This window comes from Labrus bergylta, chromosome 8 (genome assembly GCF_963930695.1).
Source record: "Labrus bergylta chromosome 8, fLabBer1.1, whole genome shotgun sequence".
Taxonomy (NCBI): Eukaryota; Metazoa; Chordata; class Actinopteri; order Labriformes; family Labridae; genus Labrus; species Labrus bergylta.
Window position 1 is genome coordinate 20,437,358 of NC_089202.1, and position 15,570 is coordinate 20,452,927.

Consider the following 15,570-nt stretch of genomic DNA (forward strand, 5'->3'; position numbering starts at 1 on the left):
CTTCAAGCTCCTCATCCTCACCTACAAAGCCCCCCTACCTGCCTGAACTCCTCCACCGGCATACTCCCAGGACAAACTATCGGTCCTTGGGGGACAGGGCCTTCTCCATTGCTGCATAACATCCGAGACTCCCCCACACTCACCTCCTTCAAGAAATCCCTCAAAACTCACCTCTTCATCACTGCCTACAACCACTAACTCCCCCCTCCCCCTACATTACTTCTTCGTTGTACTGTCCTCATCGTTTTTTTGTTTTGTTTTATTGTTTTATGTTTTTGTCAAAGCGTCTTTGAGTTTTCAGGAAAGCGCTACATAAAACCTATATATTATTATAACTCTGTTCGGGGTGATAAACAACCAACAGTATACCGCCGATCTTCAAGAACTGATGCACCGTGCTCCATGGATACCAGTTCCAAATAATGTTTGAGCAAGTCGTCCGTCTCCAGAAAGTTTGCCGTCTTCACCTTCCAATTAATACGTATTGTCAGTTTCTCAGATAGAAAAGCTAATCCAATCAGGCAATCTTTATTTTTTGGCTTTTTATGCCTTCATTATAGAGATAGGACAGTGAATAGAGTCAGAAACTGGAGAGATTAAGAGTGAGAGAGAGTGGGGAACGACACGCAGGAAAGGATCCACAGGCTGGGTTCAAATCCGGACCGTCCTCTTTAAGATCTACAGCCTCTGTACATGGGGCGTGCGTACTAACCACTAGGCTGGGGCCCTCAGGTTTTGTAAACTGAGCCTGTTTTTTCGTACCCTTAAACAAACTTTGAACAATTTAAACTTTCAAAAAAGGGTTTGGTCGTTTACTGTTATTCCCTCTATCTTTCCTCCCAGTAGACCCATTGTTGGATATAATGGGTTATTATTTATATCCAATATTTTGCATATAAATCTCCACATTGAGCAATCGTTGATGCATAAAAGAGCCAGTCCCCCCACAGTCAGTCATATCAGCCCCAATCTGAAACACTACGGTTCATTCTCTTCCATTTCTGTCGGGTTATATATGACCTTCAGAGAATCTCCATCTGGATAACTTCGCCCCTCACACATTTTGAGAGTTTGAACGTCTCAGTATTTATTTTGATTGTGCTCGTATAGATGCACTACAATCACATAAAGCATGACTAGAAAGATAATTAAATATTCTGCACCTCTGCAAACATTTCCCGGAGGAACACCACCTCAAGACGTGGAAGTAGTTCTTCTCAGCTTCTGTGTTGTCACAAATATTTACCTTGCTGCTCATTTGCATCCTGTTTAACTGCTGGCTTAAAGTTTAAGAAACATGATTGTTTAACATTATCCGTTCATTTGAAGCCTGTGAGAAGGTCTGAATATTATAAGACACCAAAGTCAAGCGCAGCAGTAGTTAGAGGAGAGAGGACTTTTTGAAAAACAGGAAGCTTTTTAACCAGTTTCCTTTGTGACTGAGGCTGAAGTTTTTGATTGTACATAAATTTGATCTAAGTGGTATGACAAGAATAAAAAAATAAATGTAACCACGTTCTTGTCAACCTCGGCTGTCTTTCACAGCAGGCGTTAGCATGCAGCTACAACTAAGACAATAAACATGTTCAAAAATAACACTGTGAAGATAATGCATGTAAGCAGTGTCACTGATAGCGTGTTATCATGCTTTTGTCGGCATTAAACTTAAAATGGCTCTGCCTAATCTGTGGTCCCCTAACAGGTCAAAGTTAGACACTTTGGCAAATTTACATAGAACCTCACAAAACACAGTCAGCTATTAGAACAACAAGCAGAAACCAAACATCTACGTTACATTAGTTGACAAAGACACACACATAACAAAACGTAGGGTGGCTTTGCAGCTTTGCTCAAAACACACCAGGAATAAAGTGACTGTGAAGGTGCTGAGCCAGCAGGAGTTAAAGTGCTCTTGTGTTGCTCATCATTGAAAAGTGCTAAAAGTGTAAATTGCACAAAGTGGTGTTAGAGCTAGTGGCATAGGTGTCTTAGTGTCATTATCCTGTAGTTACAAGTGTTTTATCACTATTCATATGTCATTTTGGACATGACCAGTGTGATGTACAAGGTAATAAATGCTCTCTTAAAGTCACAGTATGTAAATCCCATCAGCAGGGGGCTCTCAATCAATACAATGACAAAAGATGCGTTGAGGCTGACGAGGAATCATGGGAGTTCTCTCTGCTACTCAACCCCCCCCCCCCCCGAGATGTTATTTATCACAGCAGCACAAACGGCAACAATACAACAGCTTTCAGTAGCAGTTCCCGCTTCCTTATATAGCAGTCTTTGATGTAACATCCGATGTTTCAACGGCAACGATAAACATGTTGGGTCTGTCATGGCGTCCTGTTACAACTTAAAAAATTACGGATTTCTCTGGCTTTGATAAACTGTTGGAAATATTTGAAGTAATGTAAGAACTCAAGAAAATATTACATATATAACAAAAGTTTAGTAATTTATTAAATTAATTTTGATATTTTAATGCAAACATTCTACATATTGTACGTTTACTTATCATGCATAATTAGTCACACAAAAATAATGGTGCATCGTATTATTTTTCTTTTTTGTTAGTGGCCGGCAGATGTTGCCCATAGTGTACACCTTCAATACAATGTAGATTTCCATGTTTCAGTTGGTCATTCTACATAATTACATTTTAGAGGAGCAATGGAGTGTCAAAGAAATACGTTTCTGTCTTCATGATCTGAAACTTAAACTATAGATGGAAATGTCACGACTGAATTAGTACCTTTACATACTGTCTAAAGATAACAGGAACAGAGCTCATGGCAGTCTCACTTCCTTTACATGCCGCTGATAGATACAGGAACCTGCGGTGAACCTTATCGGAGCTTTGGACAAATTATCTCTTTGTGCCAGCTGTGTGGAAGCCCCCCATTAGTTTGTTGACTCCTGTATACAAAACATTCACAGCAGGCTGTAGAGATCATTATAACGATATAAAGACAATGGACTTTAAAAACACACTGGAGCACAATCCTTTTCACCCGTTAGTGCCTTTTATACATTTATATCTACTTCAAGTTCATGCACATTGTTGCTGTTGTTGTTGTTGCTGTTGTTTTTGAGTACACATCTTTTTGCACATTATTGTAGACCTGTATTTATATTTTTATATTGCAGTCTATAAGAATTTATTAGAAATATAATCAAAAATAAATATAATTATTAAAAATGAGGTCATTCATTGCTTTTGCATTATTTCTATGCACCACTTCTTGACTTGTGAAAGCTGCACCCTACAGTCTATGAGCAGTCTGTTCTCAGGCTGGCACAGAGAGTGTCGTCTGACCCGTCTCACATCCTCCCCTCTGAGTACGAGCTTCTACCTTCTGGCAGACGATACAGAGTCCCCGATGTAGACTGAACCGCTTAAAAAACTCTTCTTATTTCACCTTCTAGTTGTACCCACGTCAGTCAAAATTCTGAATAATGTTTCCTAAGTCTGTGTGGGTTGTGCAATAGCGTCATGGTGTTCCTTACCTTTGTTATTTTATCTCTCATGCTGTGTTGTTGCTGTTGTTGTGCAATATGTGAGAAGAAGATATACTTTATTAATTCGCTGAGAATACCTCGGCAGTGCTCGGGAACTTAGCTGACCACCAGAACAATTTACTACTGCCCCCCCACGACCTTCAAACAAATGCTAATGTTTCTCCGCTATATGTGACTTGTAGAGATGCAACAGATAGCTAACCAATAATCATAACAACTCTTTGTGCTGATAAAATCAAAATGTTGTGTTTGAAGCTTAGTCTGCTGCCCCCAAGTGGCCACACAAAGATAGCTCGCTAGCCAGCACGTTTGCTTAGCTATAAGCTAACACATTTGCTGCTCAGAAGTGTGGTGCAACTTCAACTCTACTTTTTAAAAGTAATTTCTCTACCTTTCTTTTCTTAGTGCTGCTGTGTCCACGGGTGTGGACCTCTCTGGAAAACGGCCGGGTGTCGGTGAAGCCACCTGGACCTCCAGTGGAGGGGACGGTGCTCCATTACAGCTGCCATGCCGGCTTCATCCTGGAGGGCAGAAACATCAGCCATTGCACTAAACTGGGCAAGTGGGATGCGCCCAAACCCACCTGTCTCTGTGAGTATCTTATTCAGTCAGTGTGACAAGGACATATTTCACATTACCACTTGAATTACAATATAATTAAGAAAATTATGTTTGTAAATTGGATGCCGTCTACTGCCTCAGGGGAGGTTAACTAACACAGATGGTAATGACATTTAAATTATCATTGCAGTGAGTAAAAGTGTATGCTAGCAACGACATTTCAACCTAATCAAATATCAAAATGTGTTGAGTGTTTCATTGTGTTTGAAGGTCATATTTTCCTCACTTTATTCATAATGTAAAATTGAAGAAGATATTAAAATGGTGTAGTTTTTGCTAATATGTCAGATCTGAAACGACTCCAATAATAGATGAATTGACTATTAGAACTCATATTTAAAATCAAAAAGGCTATATGTTGAAGTCAATAATTCATAAAAGAAAATGTTATTTTCTGGTCCCGTCTTCTCAGACATCATCTGAGATGCTTCTCTTTGACGTCAGTTATTTTAAATTATATGTATTTTAGATTAATCCAGGAATTTATTCCTCTGATAACATCCACCCATCTACCCATTCATCCGTCCATCAATCCATCCACCCATCCATCCATCCGTCCATCAATCCATCCATCCATCCATCCATCCATCCATCCATCCGTCCATCCATCCATCCATCCATCAGTCCGTCCATCCATCCATCCACCCATCTACCCATCCATCAATCCATCCATCTACCCATCCATCCATCCATCCATCCATCCGTCCATCCATCCATCCATCCATCAGTCCGTCCATCCATCAATCCATCCATCTACCCATCCATCCATCCATCCATCCATCCATCCATCCATCTGTCCATCAATCCATCCATCCATCCATCCATCCATCCATCCATCCACCCATCCATCCATCCATCCATCCATCCATCCATCCACCCATCCATCCATCCATCCATCCATCCATCCATCCATCCACCCATCCATCCATCCATCAATCCATCCATCCATCCATCCATCCATCTGTCCATCAATCCATCCATCCATCCATCCATCCATCCGTCCACCCATCCATCCATCCATCCATCCATCTACCCATCCATCCATCCATCTACCCATCCATCCATTCATCCATCCCATCAGCTGCCATTGGGCGAGAGGCAATAAATTAATTGAGAAAATTGCAGGAAATTGAATGTACATTAAAAAACTGTTTTAAATTTAGATTAAATTTGAATCTCTGACTTTTTGGCACAAAAGCGTATTGTAATCAAATAAAACAGGTGCCACACACTGTGCCATCTCTTCTCATGGGCATGGCTCACGTTGCTGTTACAGCCTGGCTCGCAAAAAAGAGGACATAAGGCTTTAAAGATGACAGATAATTACAAACACCTGCTGTCCCAACGGTGAAGCATGGTTGCTAGGTGATAAATGATCCATCCAATCAGAGTGTAATCCACAGAGGAGCGCCTGCACTGTTGGCTCAGGCAGGTAAAACAAACGATGAACACAGACCGATGTAAAACCTGACCGTATACTGTACACAGCATTAATACTCAATGGATTATAACAAGCGAGCGTGAGTGGAAATGTGTGATATCCCTGTTCTCCGTTACAACAGTTGGCATGTTTACAGTCGGAAAGGATTTGTCCAAATTAGTGCAAAAAAAAAAGAGAAGAGGATTAAAGGAAAACCACACACAGATGAAACAAAGAACTGAAAGTAATGACATTGCCAACTGTTTATCAGAGGAGCTGGCATGATAACCGGTATAGTTGCTATGGAAATGGTAGTATTAAAAGGATAAAAGAGGGATTTATCTGCACATTTGGAGCAGGCGTCCAAAAGTAGGCTGCTTATTGTGTAATAATCAAATGTGTAAAAGGCTTTATGATTAGCTTCTATTTGTAAATAAGCAAGAATTATACGCTCTGAAAATGTCAAAATCTCCTGTTGTTTCTGTAAGAAGTTCCAGGATACCTACACTGTACAAAACATTCGAGATGTGATCGTTTTTATATCTACTCTCATGGTATGCATGCACATGATCACAGGATTACATAACATCCTCCTCAGTAAGGAACCTCCTGCCAGAAAATTACAGCTCAGCATCCAACCACCATTGCATGTCTCTACTCTAACGTAGCAACACTGCCATCTAGTGGAGGAAAATATACATGGATTTAAGCCTTAACTGCACCAAAAACTCTTCAAAATTAAACATGATAAAGGTGAATTATTGAATTGAAAGGGTTACAGGAGAGATTTCTCTCAACGCTACATGTGAATCTGTCAACTGATGTTGAACAATGACACATTTTTTTTCACAAGCTTTTCCTTCTCCTTTCTTCTCCTCTTTCTTTTTGCTGCCCAAAGATGACAGAAACTACACAGGTAAGACATTTCATTTGCAAACTAAGCACATCATACTACACTGCAATATTTATACACAAGCGTCAAGCTCATATTGACTCACCGTTGTTAGACATGAACCTCTTACATAACGTTGGTTATGTTGTACAGTTATAATTAAGACTACTCTCCAACAAGAAGCAAGGTTCCCTTTGTGTTAAAACCCTCAAAGAATATCCACCCAGACAAAAACTTCAAAGAATTACAGGGTATTCTGTTTAAAAGTGCAGCCCTTAAATCATCATGCATTCATTAATAATAACACATGAAATGTCACCATAGATTAATTACATCATAAACAGTCTCTTATCTTCACAGAGGCCATTAAACGTGCCTGTTTCTAAAGCTAGTGGCTATATGTACCTTAGTGTGACTGTGCAAACTGAGATCTCTGATGTTTTTTTTAATGAAATTCTGCTACTGGGGCAATGTGCACAGTCACCACAAGAGGGCAGCAGTAGTCCAGCACACTGAAAAAGTCATCGTTCTTCCCCTTTTCGCCACCTGTGAAAATCAGCTTCTTTGGGGGAATCATCTAATTTTCAAACAGAACTCGCAGCATTTCCCTACAGTTCCTCACCAGCTCATTAAATCTACGAACCATTATTTATCAAGCAAATCCTGAATTCCAGAGTTAATGCAGCGAGAGACAAGATTGAGACTAATGCTTCCAAGCATCATTAGTAAAGAAGCGTTTCAACTCAACCTAACAATTCCAACTTACTCGTGTTCTTGCTTAATTTAATTTGCAAAGTGTTTAAATTTTGTTTGAGGGCTTTGTATTCCTTTATTTAGAGATAGGACAGTGGATAGAGTCAGAAATCAGGGAGAGCGAGAGAGAGAGAGAGAGAGGGGGGGGATGACTTGCCGTAAAAGACCCCCAGGTCCCCCACTTAGAGGGCAACAGCAGCCGTACATGGGTTGTCGCACTAACCACTAGGCTACCGGTGTCCCCTGATTTGCAAATGTTCTATTCTTTTTTTTAGATGTATTTCCATTTTGTATGTATTGTCCTGCTGTTTTTATAAGACTACAAAGGGAGATCGCTAACAGCATATATGAGAGTGTAGCTGTGTGTTTGTCGGCGTGCAGGAATAAATACAATCAGGTGTTGAATATTCTGCTTACGTACTTCGGCCCTGCACATCAGAACTGTGTTAAAAAAAACATGAAAATGCAGCAGTTTGAAAAGGATTTATTGTGCTAAGTCAGCTCTTGCTGTAAAAAAAAAATAAAGGGTCAAAACATCTACTTGTACCTCCAATTTTATGTAAACCCTGGCAGGAATGATGAATACATTTGTTTCTATTACAGGATGGCTCACCCTCTTGCACTGTTATGTCACCACATTAGAAATTAGACAGATATTGAATCATGCACTTAGAATCTTTGGAAGGCTTAAAGCACTGCACTGTTACGCCTATGAATTACACATAGAACCCTGCTGGCCTTTCAAAAGCAAAACACACACACACACACACACACACACACACACACACACACACACGATATGCAACACTTAACTCTCCATATAGACCTCTAGTTTTATGTAAGTTATCCCATGAAGTTGCCGATAAAATCTTTCCAAATGTCACAGAAAGACTTGACAACCACACAATTAACAAAGCAGCAGAGAACAGTGTTTCCACGAATAGAAAATTCCATCTCCTGTCACAATACTGACCTCCTTCTGGCTCTTCTCCCTCTCTCTCCTCTCCATGTGCCATCACCACCCACTTGCTGCCTCCTCAGCGGGAGAAAGGTTAATACCTTGCTCCTGTCTATGTCTGCTCTACCCTATGTGAACGTGTGTGTGTGTTCAGTGTGTGTGTGTGTGAGAGCGGTATGAGTGCATTTCGAGTTTCTGTTTTCTCCATGTACAGTATAACAAACCACAGACCCAGTGAATATAATATATACTGAGCTGAAAACAACTCGGACATAAAAGCTGACAAAGTTGTTAGTCTATGAACATGACCATGAATACATGTGTTAATGAACATATCTACAGTACATACTAGGGCTGGGAATCTTTGGGTGTCTCACTTTGATTCAATTTCGATTCTTAGGGTCACGATTCGATTCAGAATCTATTTTTCAATTCAAAACAATTCATGGATTCAAAGTATATTTATGAATTATTACATACTTCAGGATCTACTCCAGTCATCTGTGAACTTCTGGCTGAATTTCTTGTTGCTCTATTTGGCATTTTACTGAGCTAAAGAGCTAGCATTAGCACTTAGCAGGGAGTGACTGATTAGCATATAAAAAAAACCAAAAACGATTATTAGAAGTTATGAATCGATTTAAAATCTCAGAAGAGAATTAGCACAATCATTTATCCAAAAATGATCAAGATTTTTATAAATTAGAATCAGAATATTTTTTTAGTGCAAAGTACATTTTCACTTACGAGGAATTTGACTCAGGGTTTTGGTGCAAAACAAATAGCAAAGGACTAAAACAAACATGGTAAGAAGCTCTAAAAATGAGAAGCATTAACATCCATCCTTTTAAAAAAGGTGGCAACAATTTAAAATTAAGGCCGAATTTTCCATTTTGTACTGTTCTGTGCAAACAGCTCAGCCAATTCAACAACGGATGGCAGCAGCCCCGGACACATATATTACCAATAAATTAACCAGCTAAGCCAATTAAAACAGGTGATACATCGATACTCGTCTCTGTGTCAGCAGATACCCGAAACACATCAGGAGGATGTGGTTTATTCACGCTTCTCATCTGATGGGGATGTGAATCTGAGCGTTGAACGCAGCAATGAATGGAATTCAGAGATGATGAGAAAAGTGACGTTTTAATCATCATAAACTAAACATGATACAGCAGAAGCTTCCCCTTATCTCATAACTCTCTTCATATCTATACACTGTTGGTTACCAAATGTTGTGCCAAAGTTCTTGCCCTGAGACAGTTGAACAATGAACTTATTCTTCTTAACTCCCCTCCACCCTGTTACTCAGGCATGATGTATTACTCTAATAACTGCTGGGCTGCTGTGTTGGAAACAAGATAGTGTGTAGTGAGCTGCTGCTGGACAAATTAAGTAATGATGATACTGTTTCAAAGTCACAGGATTAACTATATTTTCTGCAACACCGGCCAACTTTTATGTACCTATTAATCCAAAAACACCGGCCCTGTGATGCATTAATAAGGCTTAATTTTCACTTGGACCATCTGGTACTAAAAACAAAGTAAAGCAGACACAAAGGAAGGTCTTTGTAATGTGTTTTCTGACTATAGTGTGATCTCTGCACAAAGAATATGGTCTAAACTGTCAGCATTATATGCAAGAAAATACATCAACACAATATCACCCCTTGGGATTTGAAACACGCTGATTCATTTTACCAGATGCATTTTGGCCGAGCTTCTTCACAATGATTTGGGTTCCTCCCTGAATAAAAATGTGCGCTGCAGGGGGAGGACACTGTCATCTGGTGGATGTGTTAAAAAGGGAACATTCAAAACAGTATTTTCCCACTAACACATCTGCCAAGAGAGAAACAGGCCATTATCCTGAAGGATGCAAAGTGTGCAAAAGCGCAGTCACACACAAATATACAGTACAAGGCCCTCATTAAAGCAGCTCAGCAACATGTTACAGCACTCATGCCTCCATTGCATCTTTTTTTTTTTTCACAGCTAATGTCGTCTCTGAATGTGCCAGTTTGCCTCCACGGGGGTTGTTAACACTGCAATGTCCGGTGCTGATGTGTTTTGCTGCAGGATTGTGGAGCAGGTGTGGGGAAGGGGGGGGGGGGAAGCAGATAAAGTTCACAGCTGAATAATTGATTGTGCGTTGGAGGGGTCACGGGGTGGCAGCGAGGATGAGGAGGTGGAAGTGGAAGGCAAATGCCAGCAGATGATCACTACACTCACCTCAGCCTGTGAGGGCTTGTTAGCAGCTTGATCTGAATCGCTCTGTGCTGCACGGAGATATCCACATAATGAGATTTGGGTAATGAACCAGGGTTATATAATAGTTATATTCCATCGCCTAACTACAGAGGGTTTTTAATTTAGACGGGAGAAATAATGGTCCTCTTCTCAATTGCTGTAATAAGTAATTTTGCAAAGGGAATTTTAACACTAACATGACATTGCAATTAGTGCGCTCACAAAGGAACCACAGAAACATGAGCATAAAACAGAATGACGCTGTTGTTAATCATCCGAAAAAGGCGGCATCAAAAGTTCCTCCGCAATTACTTTTTGTTTTTCTGTTCATCTTTCGTTGTAACATTTCTCAAAGGATCAATCGACATTGACTAATGTTCGCAAATGTATTTTCAAAATGATCAAAAGTTACTTCAAGAGGGGGAAATAAATGAGACTCTGAAGGTCCCAGGTTTATGTGTGTGATTCTGTGAAGGGTTGTCACGATACCAGATTTGATAACTTCAATACGATGCTCGTAAAAATCAAACAATATCGACACCTGTTTCGAACATAGACTGTAAATATTAATGGACAAAGCCTGAGTGACGTCAGCCATCTGTTCCTGCACGGGGTTCTGGAGGCTCATCGGCAGTCTGGGAGCTGGAGCTGAGGAGGGTTTTAAGCCTCTTAACAAACCGTTACATCGCACCCGCCTGTCAATCATGTCAGCTACACGCCTAACTATGGATAACACATCTGTTCATAAAGTCAAAATGGAGTGGTTTAAAAAAAATCCACCAGCGTACAGTGTGTGCCAGTGATGACAATAACTAATCAGACCTATTTTATGTTTCTAACATGTTTATTTATGCTGTTAAAACGGCTTTTTTGCCTGTTGTGTGTATGTGACTTCCAGTGTTCCTGCAGCCAGCACTCAAGTGGACACTCGAAAGAACTGCAGGATTTTGCACTTCCTTATTGGCTTGATTTTTCAAGACCGGAGATTGCCGCTTGGTTTTCATACAATAGCAACAAAAATAGAAGTCCCAGGTAGCCATTATTGGATAATTTTCTATGTAGAGTCAGTAGCATGGTTCCTTGCAGCTTGTACAACATTCAAAGCGCACAATCACTGCAGGACGTAGTGTGTATGTTTACTGCTTGAACCTACACAGCAAGCTACCGCACGCTATTACAAGCTGACCACCAGTGTTTAGCAACTGCATGTCCAACAGAAAGCCGTCCAACACTGCGTGCGTTGGTAAAAGCCAACACAAGGTTCACCCTCGTTTTGTAGAGCCATATCCGCTTGGCCTTTCGCCTCACTGTATTTTCCTTTCTCTTGCGCTACATCCACCTCCGTCATATTGGCCAGCCTAAATCGCGTCCAATCGCTTAATTCTGTCCTGATTCAGTACAGAAACGTTGCCAACGTATTTGTGCAATTTAGACAGCATTCCCTCTCCTCTGCATCAAAAAGTTTGACAACCTTAATTCTATGTGTTTCTGGTGTTAATGTTTGCCCACGTTAATATGTCAGAATGTGTGTGTGCATAGTCACATGCCTCTATGTGTGAGAGTGACAGATACAGGCAGTGCTGGATGTTAACTGAGGGTTCAAACAGGAGCCCGGTCTCTCTCGTATTAAAAGTAACTTCACTGTTTCCACTCTTGAAATGAGAGAAAATAAAATCAGCCATGATTGATTCTGCTGCCACATTTTCTGCTGATTTCTCAGCAGCAGGCTCTGTAGCATTTTATAGACTTGGCCGAGGAGGGGAGGTAGATATGAAATGGTCTATGGATTAGCAGAGGTTGTTACAGAGCTGTGTGTGTGTGTGTGTGTGTGTGTGTGTGTGTGTGTGTGTGTGTCGGCCCTGTGAGTGTGGAGTTATTGATTTGCAGGTCAAACAGACTCTAGGAAAGTGAGGTTAAAACCAGGCTAGATCTAGTAGAAACTGAACGTTTTGTCAGGTGTCGAGGAGGAATCCTCTTGACTTTATGATCCCCTGACATTTCCTCTTTGAGCATCACATGTGTGTTGGTAAAATATTGAAACTCTTGGTTTGTTATAACATGTAATAGACATTTTTTCTTAAGAATGATTTGTAAAAAGTTAATGCAAAACAAATAACAATGCACTCGTTTTGTCTACAGCTGATAAGCAAATGTGAGCAGGGCAACAGACTTAAAGGAGCAATATGTAACTCTGACACCTAGCGTTTGAAATGGGTACTGCAGTCCAAATTAAAAAGATTAAAGAGAGCTGTCAGGTAGAGCTGAGAGAATCAGTTCTACCTGAACCAGTTCACTCGCCTGTTTTTTCACAGCCATTCATTTGCCTGGCAAACCAAGGTGCACGGCAAAATGGCCATATGGGGGTGCCGTAAACCCACCTACTTCTCTTTTCAAATCAAAAACAAACCATTCTGCACCAGAATCTAAATTTAGGAGGAGTAAATACTGGCTGCTGCATTGTTGTTAAAGAAGCCAGCACTTCAACATATCATGTTTCCTTAATGTCTGATGATGTAGTAAGGTCATTTTATCATTTCATTCAGTAGATATCTTACATATCGGACCTGTAAGTAAGATCATAAATGTGACTTTATACCAGCTAAACATTTCCAGTGTTAGCATGTTAGCATTTTTTATCTTAGGGTCATTTTCAAATCCCTGCTGTGTATAACTGCAGCCTAACAGCTGCTTGCATGACTCTAATAATATTTCTACTCAGCGTGTACTGCTTTGCTCTTACCACAACATGTATTCATTTATTTACAACCTGACATACAAGCTTTGTTTATAACATTTGGAAGGATGTTTAATTTTGCATTATTTACTTTAGTCATTGCTGTGAGCACTTACTACAAGTATGTTGTTCATGTTGGTTACCACAGTCTCATCCAGCTGCTCTGCCAAAGAGACGAGCAGCATTTTTCTCTACTCAGAATAACCAGATGCAACAGAAAGCAATTAGTTTAGTCCAATAAATAGAAACTACATGGATTCGGCAATGCCATAATAATTTTAATTTTTTTTGCAACTGAAATAGGGCTCCCTAATCTTCCAACAGAGCTTGACTTCATTGAAAGTTAATATCTTATTGATGCATATATTTGACTGTTTTCAATTAGATTTCATGTGACGCTTTATTACACTGAAGTTGAATCATTTTAATATGAGAAATACAAGACAGGCTGTTCCATTATAAATTAAGAAAAAAATATGATAAGCCCTAAAACTATTAGTTATACATAACCTTAACCTCTAAAAATGATTCACTTCAGCCAATATTAATGTCTAGACTCAGCGCTGAGTTCAAATTGAATATTGTTAGACATCGTTCGTGGAACTGAATCATGACAAAGAGAGCTGCCATTGTGTTATCTTAATTAAAAACAAATTAAAAGAATCATGGAACATTTATTGTGTAATAGGATGCAGAACGGTGGAACAGATTTAGGCATAGAGTTATTGCTTCAAACATTAGTTTGATCAGTTTTCTTTCCTACCATAAGAAGTCTTTATTACTGATGTTTATACTCTTATTTCCACCACATATTTTACCACCTTTTCATGCAAATTACGTGCATTGTCATACTTATTGGAGAATACTGGAGAAAACAACCCTGCCTCTTTCTTTTTGTGTTTCCTAGTTTGTTAAATCTCTTAACCACGTGAGCTCAGTTCTGTTTCTGATGCCTTGGTCAGAAACGTATGGATGCACCAGCCAACAGTGCAAGTCAGAGGCTGCAGTTAGTAGGAAGAAGCCTTATGCAAATAACAAAATGTGACAGTGCGGGTGACTAGGACTCCTGTGGAATGGGTGCACTCTTTAAGTTAAACTCAGTGTGTAACTCATTAGAAAACCTTTTGGGGAGATTTTGCACAGAGCCCCCAATTCCAACCATCCCCTTTCTCTCTATCTGTCCCTTCCTCTCTCTCTCTCGGCATACATTTCAGACTTACCCTAGCGCTCGCTCTCTATCTCTCCCTCTCTCCTTCTCTCTCTCTCTCTCTCTCTCTCTCTCTCACACACACACACACACACACACACACACACACACACACACACACACTCTCAGCCTGCCGGTGCTGCAGTGGATCAGACGCAGAGCTCTGGCGCTCTTGCTTTTCCGCGGCGAATCGTCTCATCTGTTGGAATAAGGGCTGCGCTGCGTTACAGGGAGGCAATATGTAGCCTGCTATTTTCAATGCTGCAGCTCTCACTCCACACTCCAGTCTCATTTCTGTTAGCCTCAGCTCCGGTCCACACGCTTTTTGACGCGGTTGACGTATTATTCTGCGCGGACTCCGGCGTCAAATTCGCGCGTCTTCTCTTGCGTAAAAGTCGTGAGTTGGTAACGCGCTATCATGTCAGATAGTCATGATTGATCGCCAAAAGAAAGCGAGGCCAGTTTCGTGTATTCAAATATGAGGAGTTGCGTCGAGAACGTGTTGGACTGCAGGATCGAGGAGGTTCGTTTGAAACTTGACTGATGAGCAGCGTCGCTTCCTCACTTGATCACTTCAGAGTGAAAACTGGCTGACCTGTCTTTGACTTCTTGTCCCGAAAATATCAAGCATGCCATGCATAATTAACCGTGCATTGTATTCAATTCTATCCCGACTAAATTATTTACTCGCTTAACCCTTGCAATTAAAGCGAAGCAGTTTGTTTCCGCAATACCTGCAAAAGGTAGACGTAAGATTTAAACTTGCTCCCAAACACGTGTTGCGTTCACTTGCAGCTCAGTTCACGCATAAAATAACCTGCGTCCAGGTTCTCTCCGCTGCAGCACCAGGGGCAAAAACACTGGCTCCAGCTCTGCTCACCTTGAACCATGCTGGCACTTTGCAGAAATCCCCCTCGGGTAGCTCGCTCTGCCCGGAATCATGCGATGCTCCTCCGGGTTTCTCTCATCGTCCTTCTCCTGTTCTCCTGGCCTCGGCCGTCCGCAGGAAAGAAGAAGCTGTACATCGGAGCTCTGTTCCCAATGAGCGGAGGCTGGCCGGGCGGGCAGGCATGCATGCCCTCCGCTCAGATGGCCCTGGACCTGGTTAACAACAGGAGCGACATCCTGCCCGACTACGAGCTGGAGCTGATCCACTACGACAGCATGGTGAGTGTGTGCATGTGGAAGAGAGTCAGAGGAGACGC

At 40.9% G+C, this 15,570-nt stretch overlaps 1 protein-coding gene across 2 annotated transcripts in view; it reads left to right on the forward strand.

The window, feature by feature from the left end:
- gabbr1a (gamma-aminobutyric acid (GABA) B receptor, 1a) overlaps positions 1–15,570 on the forward strand; it is a 94,791-nt gene that overhangs the window by 13,228 nt on the left and 65,993 nt on the right. For both annotated transcript variants that reach the window (XM_020644513.3, XM_020644514.3), the window contains 3 exons: positions 3,931–4,116; positions 6,465–6,482; positions 15,372–15,532. In XM_020644513.3, coding sequence (XP_020500169.1) covers positions 3,931–4,116; positions 6,465–6,482; positions 15,372–15,532 — 365 coding nt within the window. The remainder of the gene's footprint in view (positions 1–3,930; positions 4,117–6,464; positions 6,483–15,371; positions 15,533–15,570) is intronic.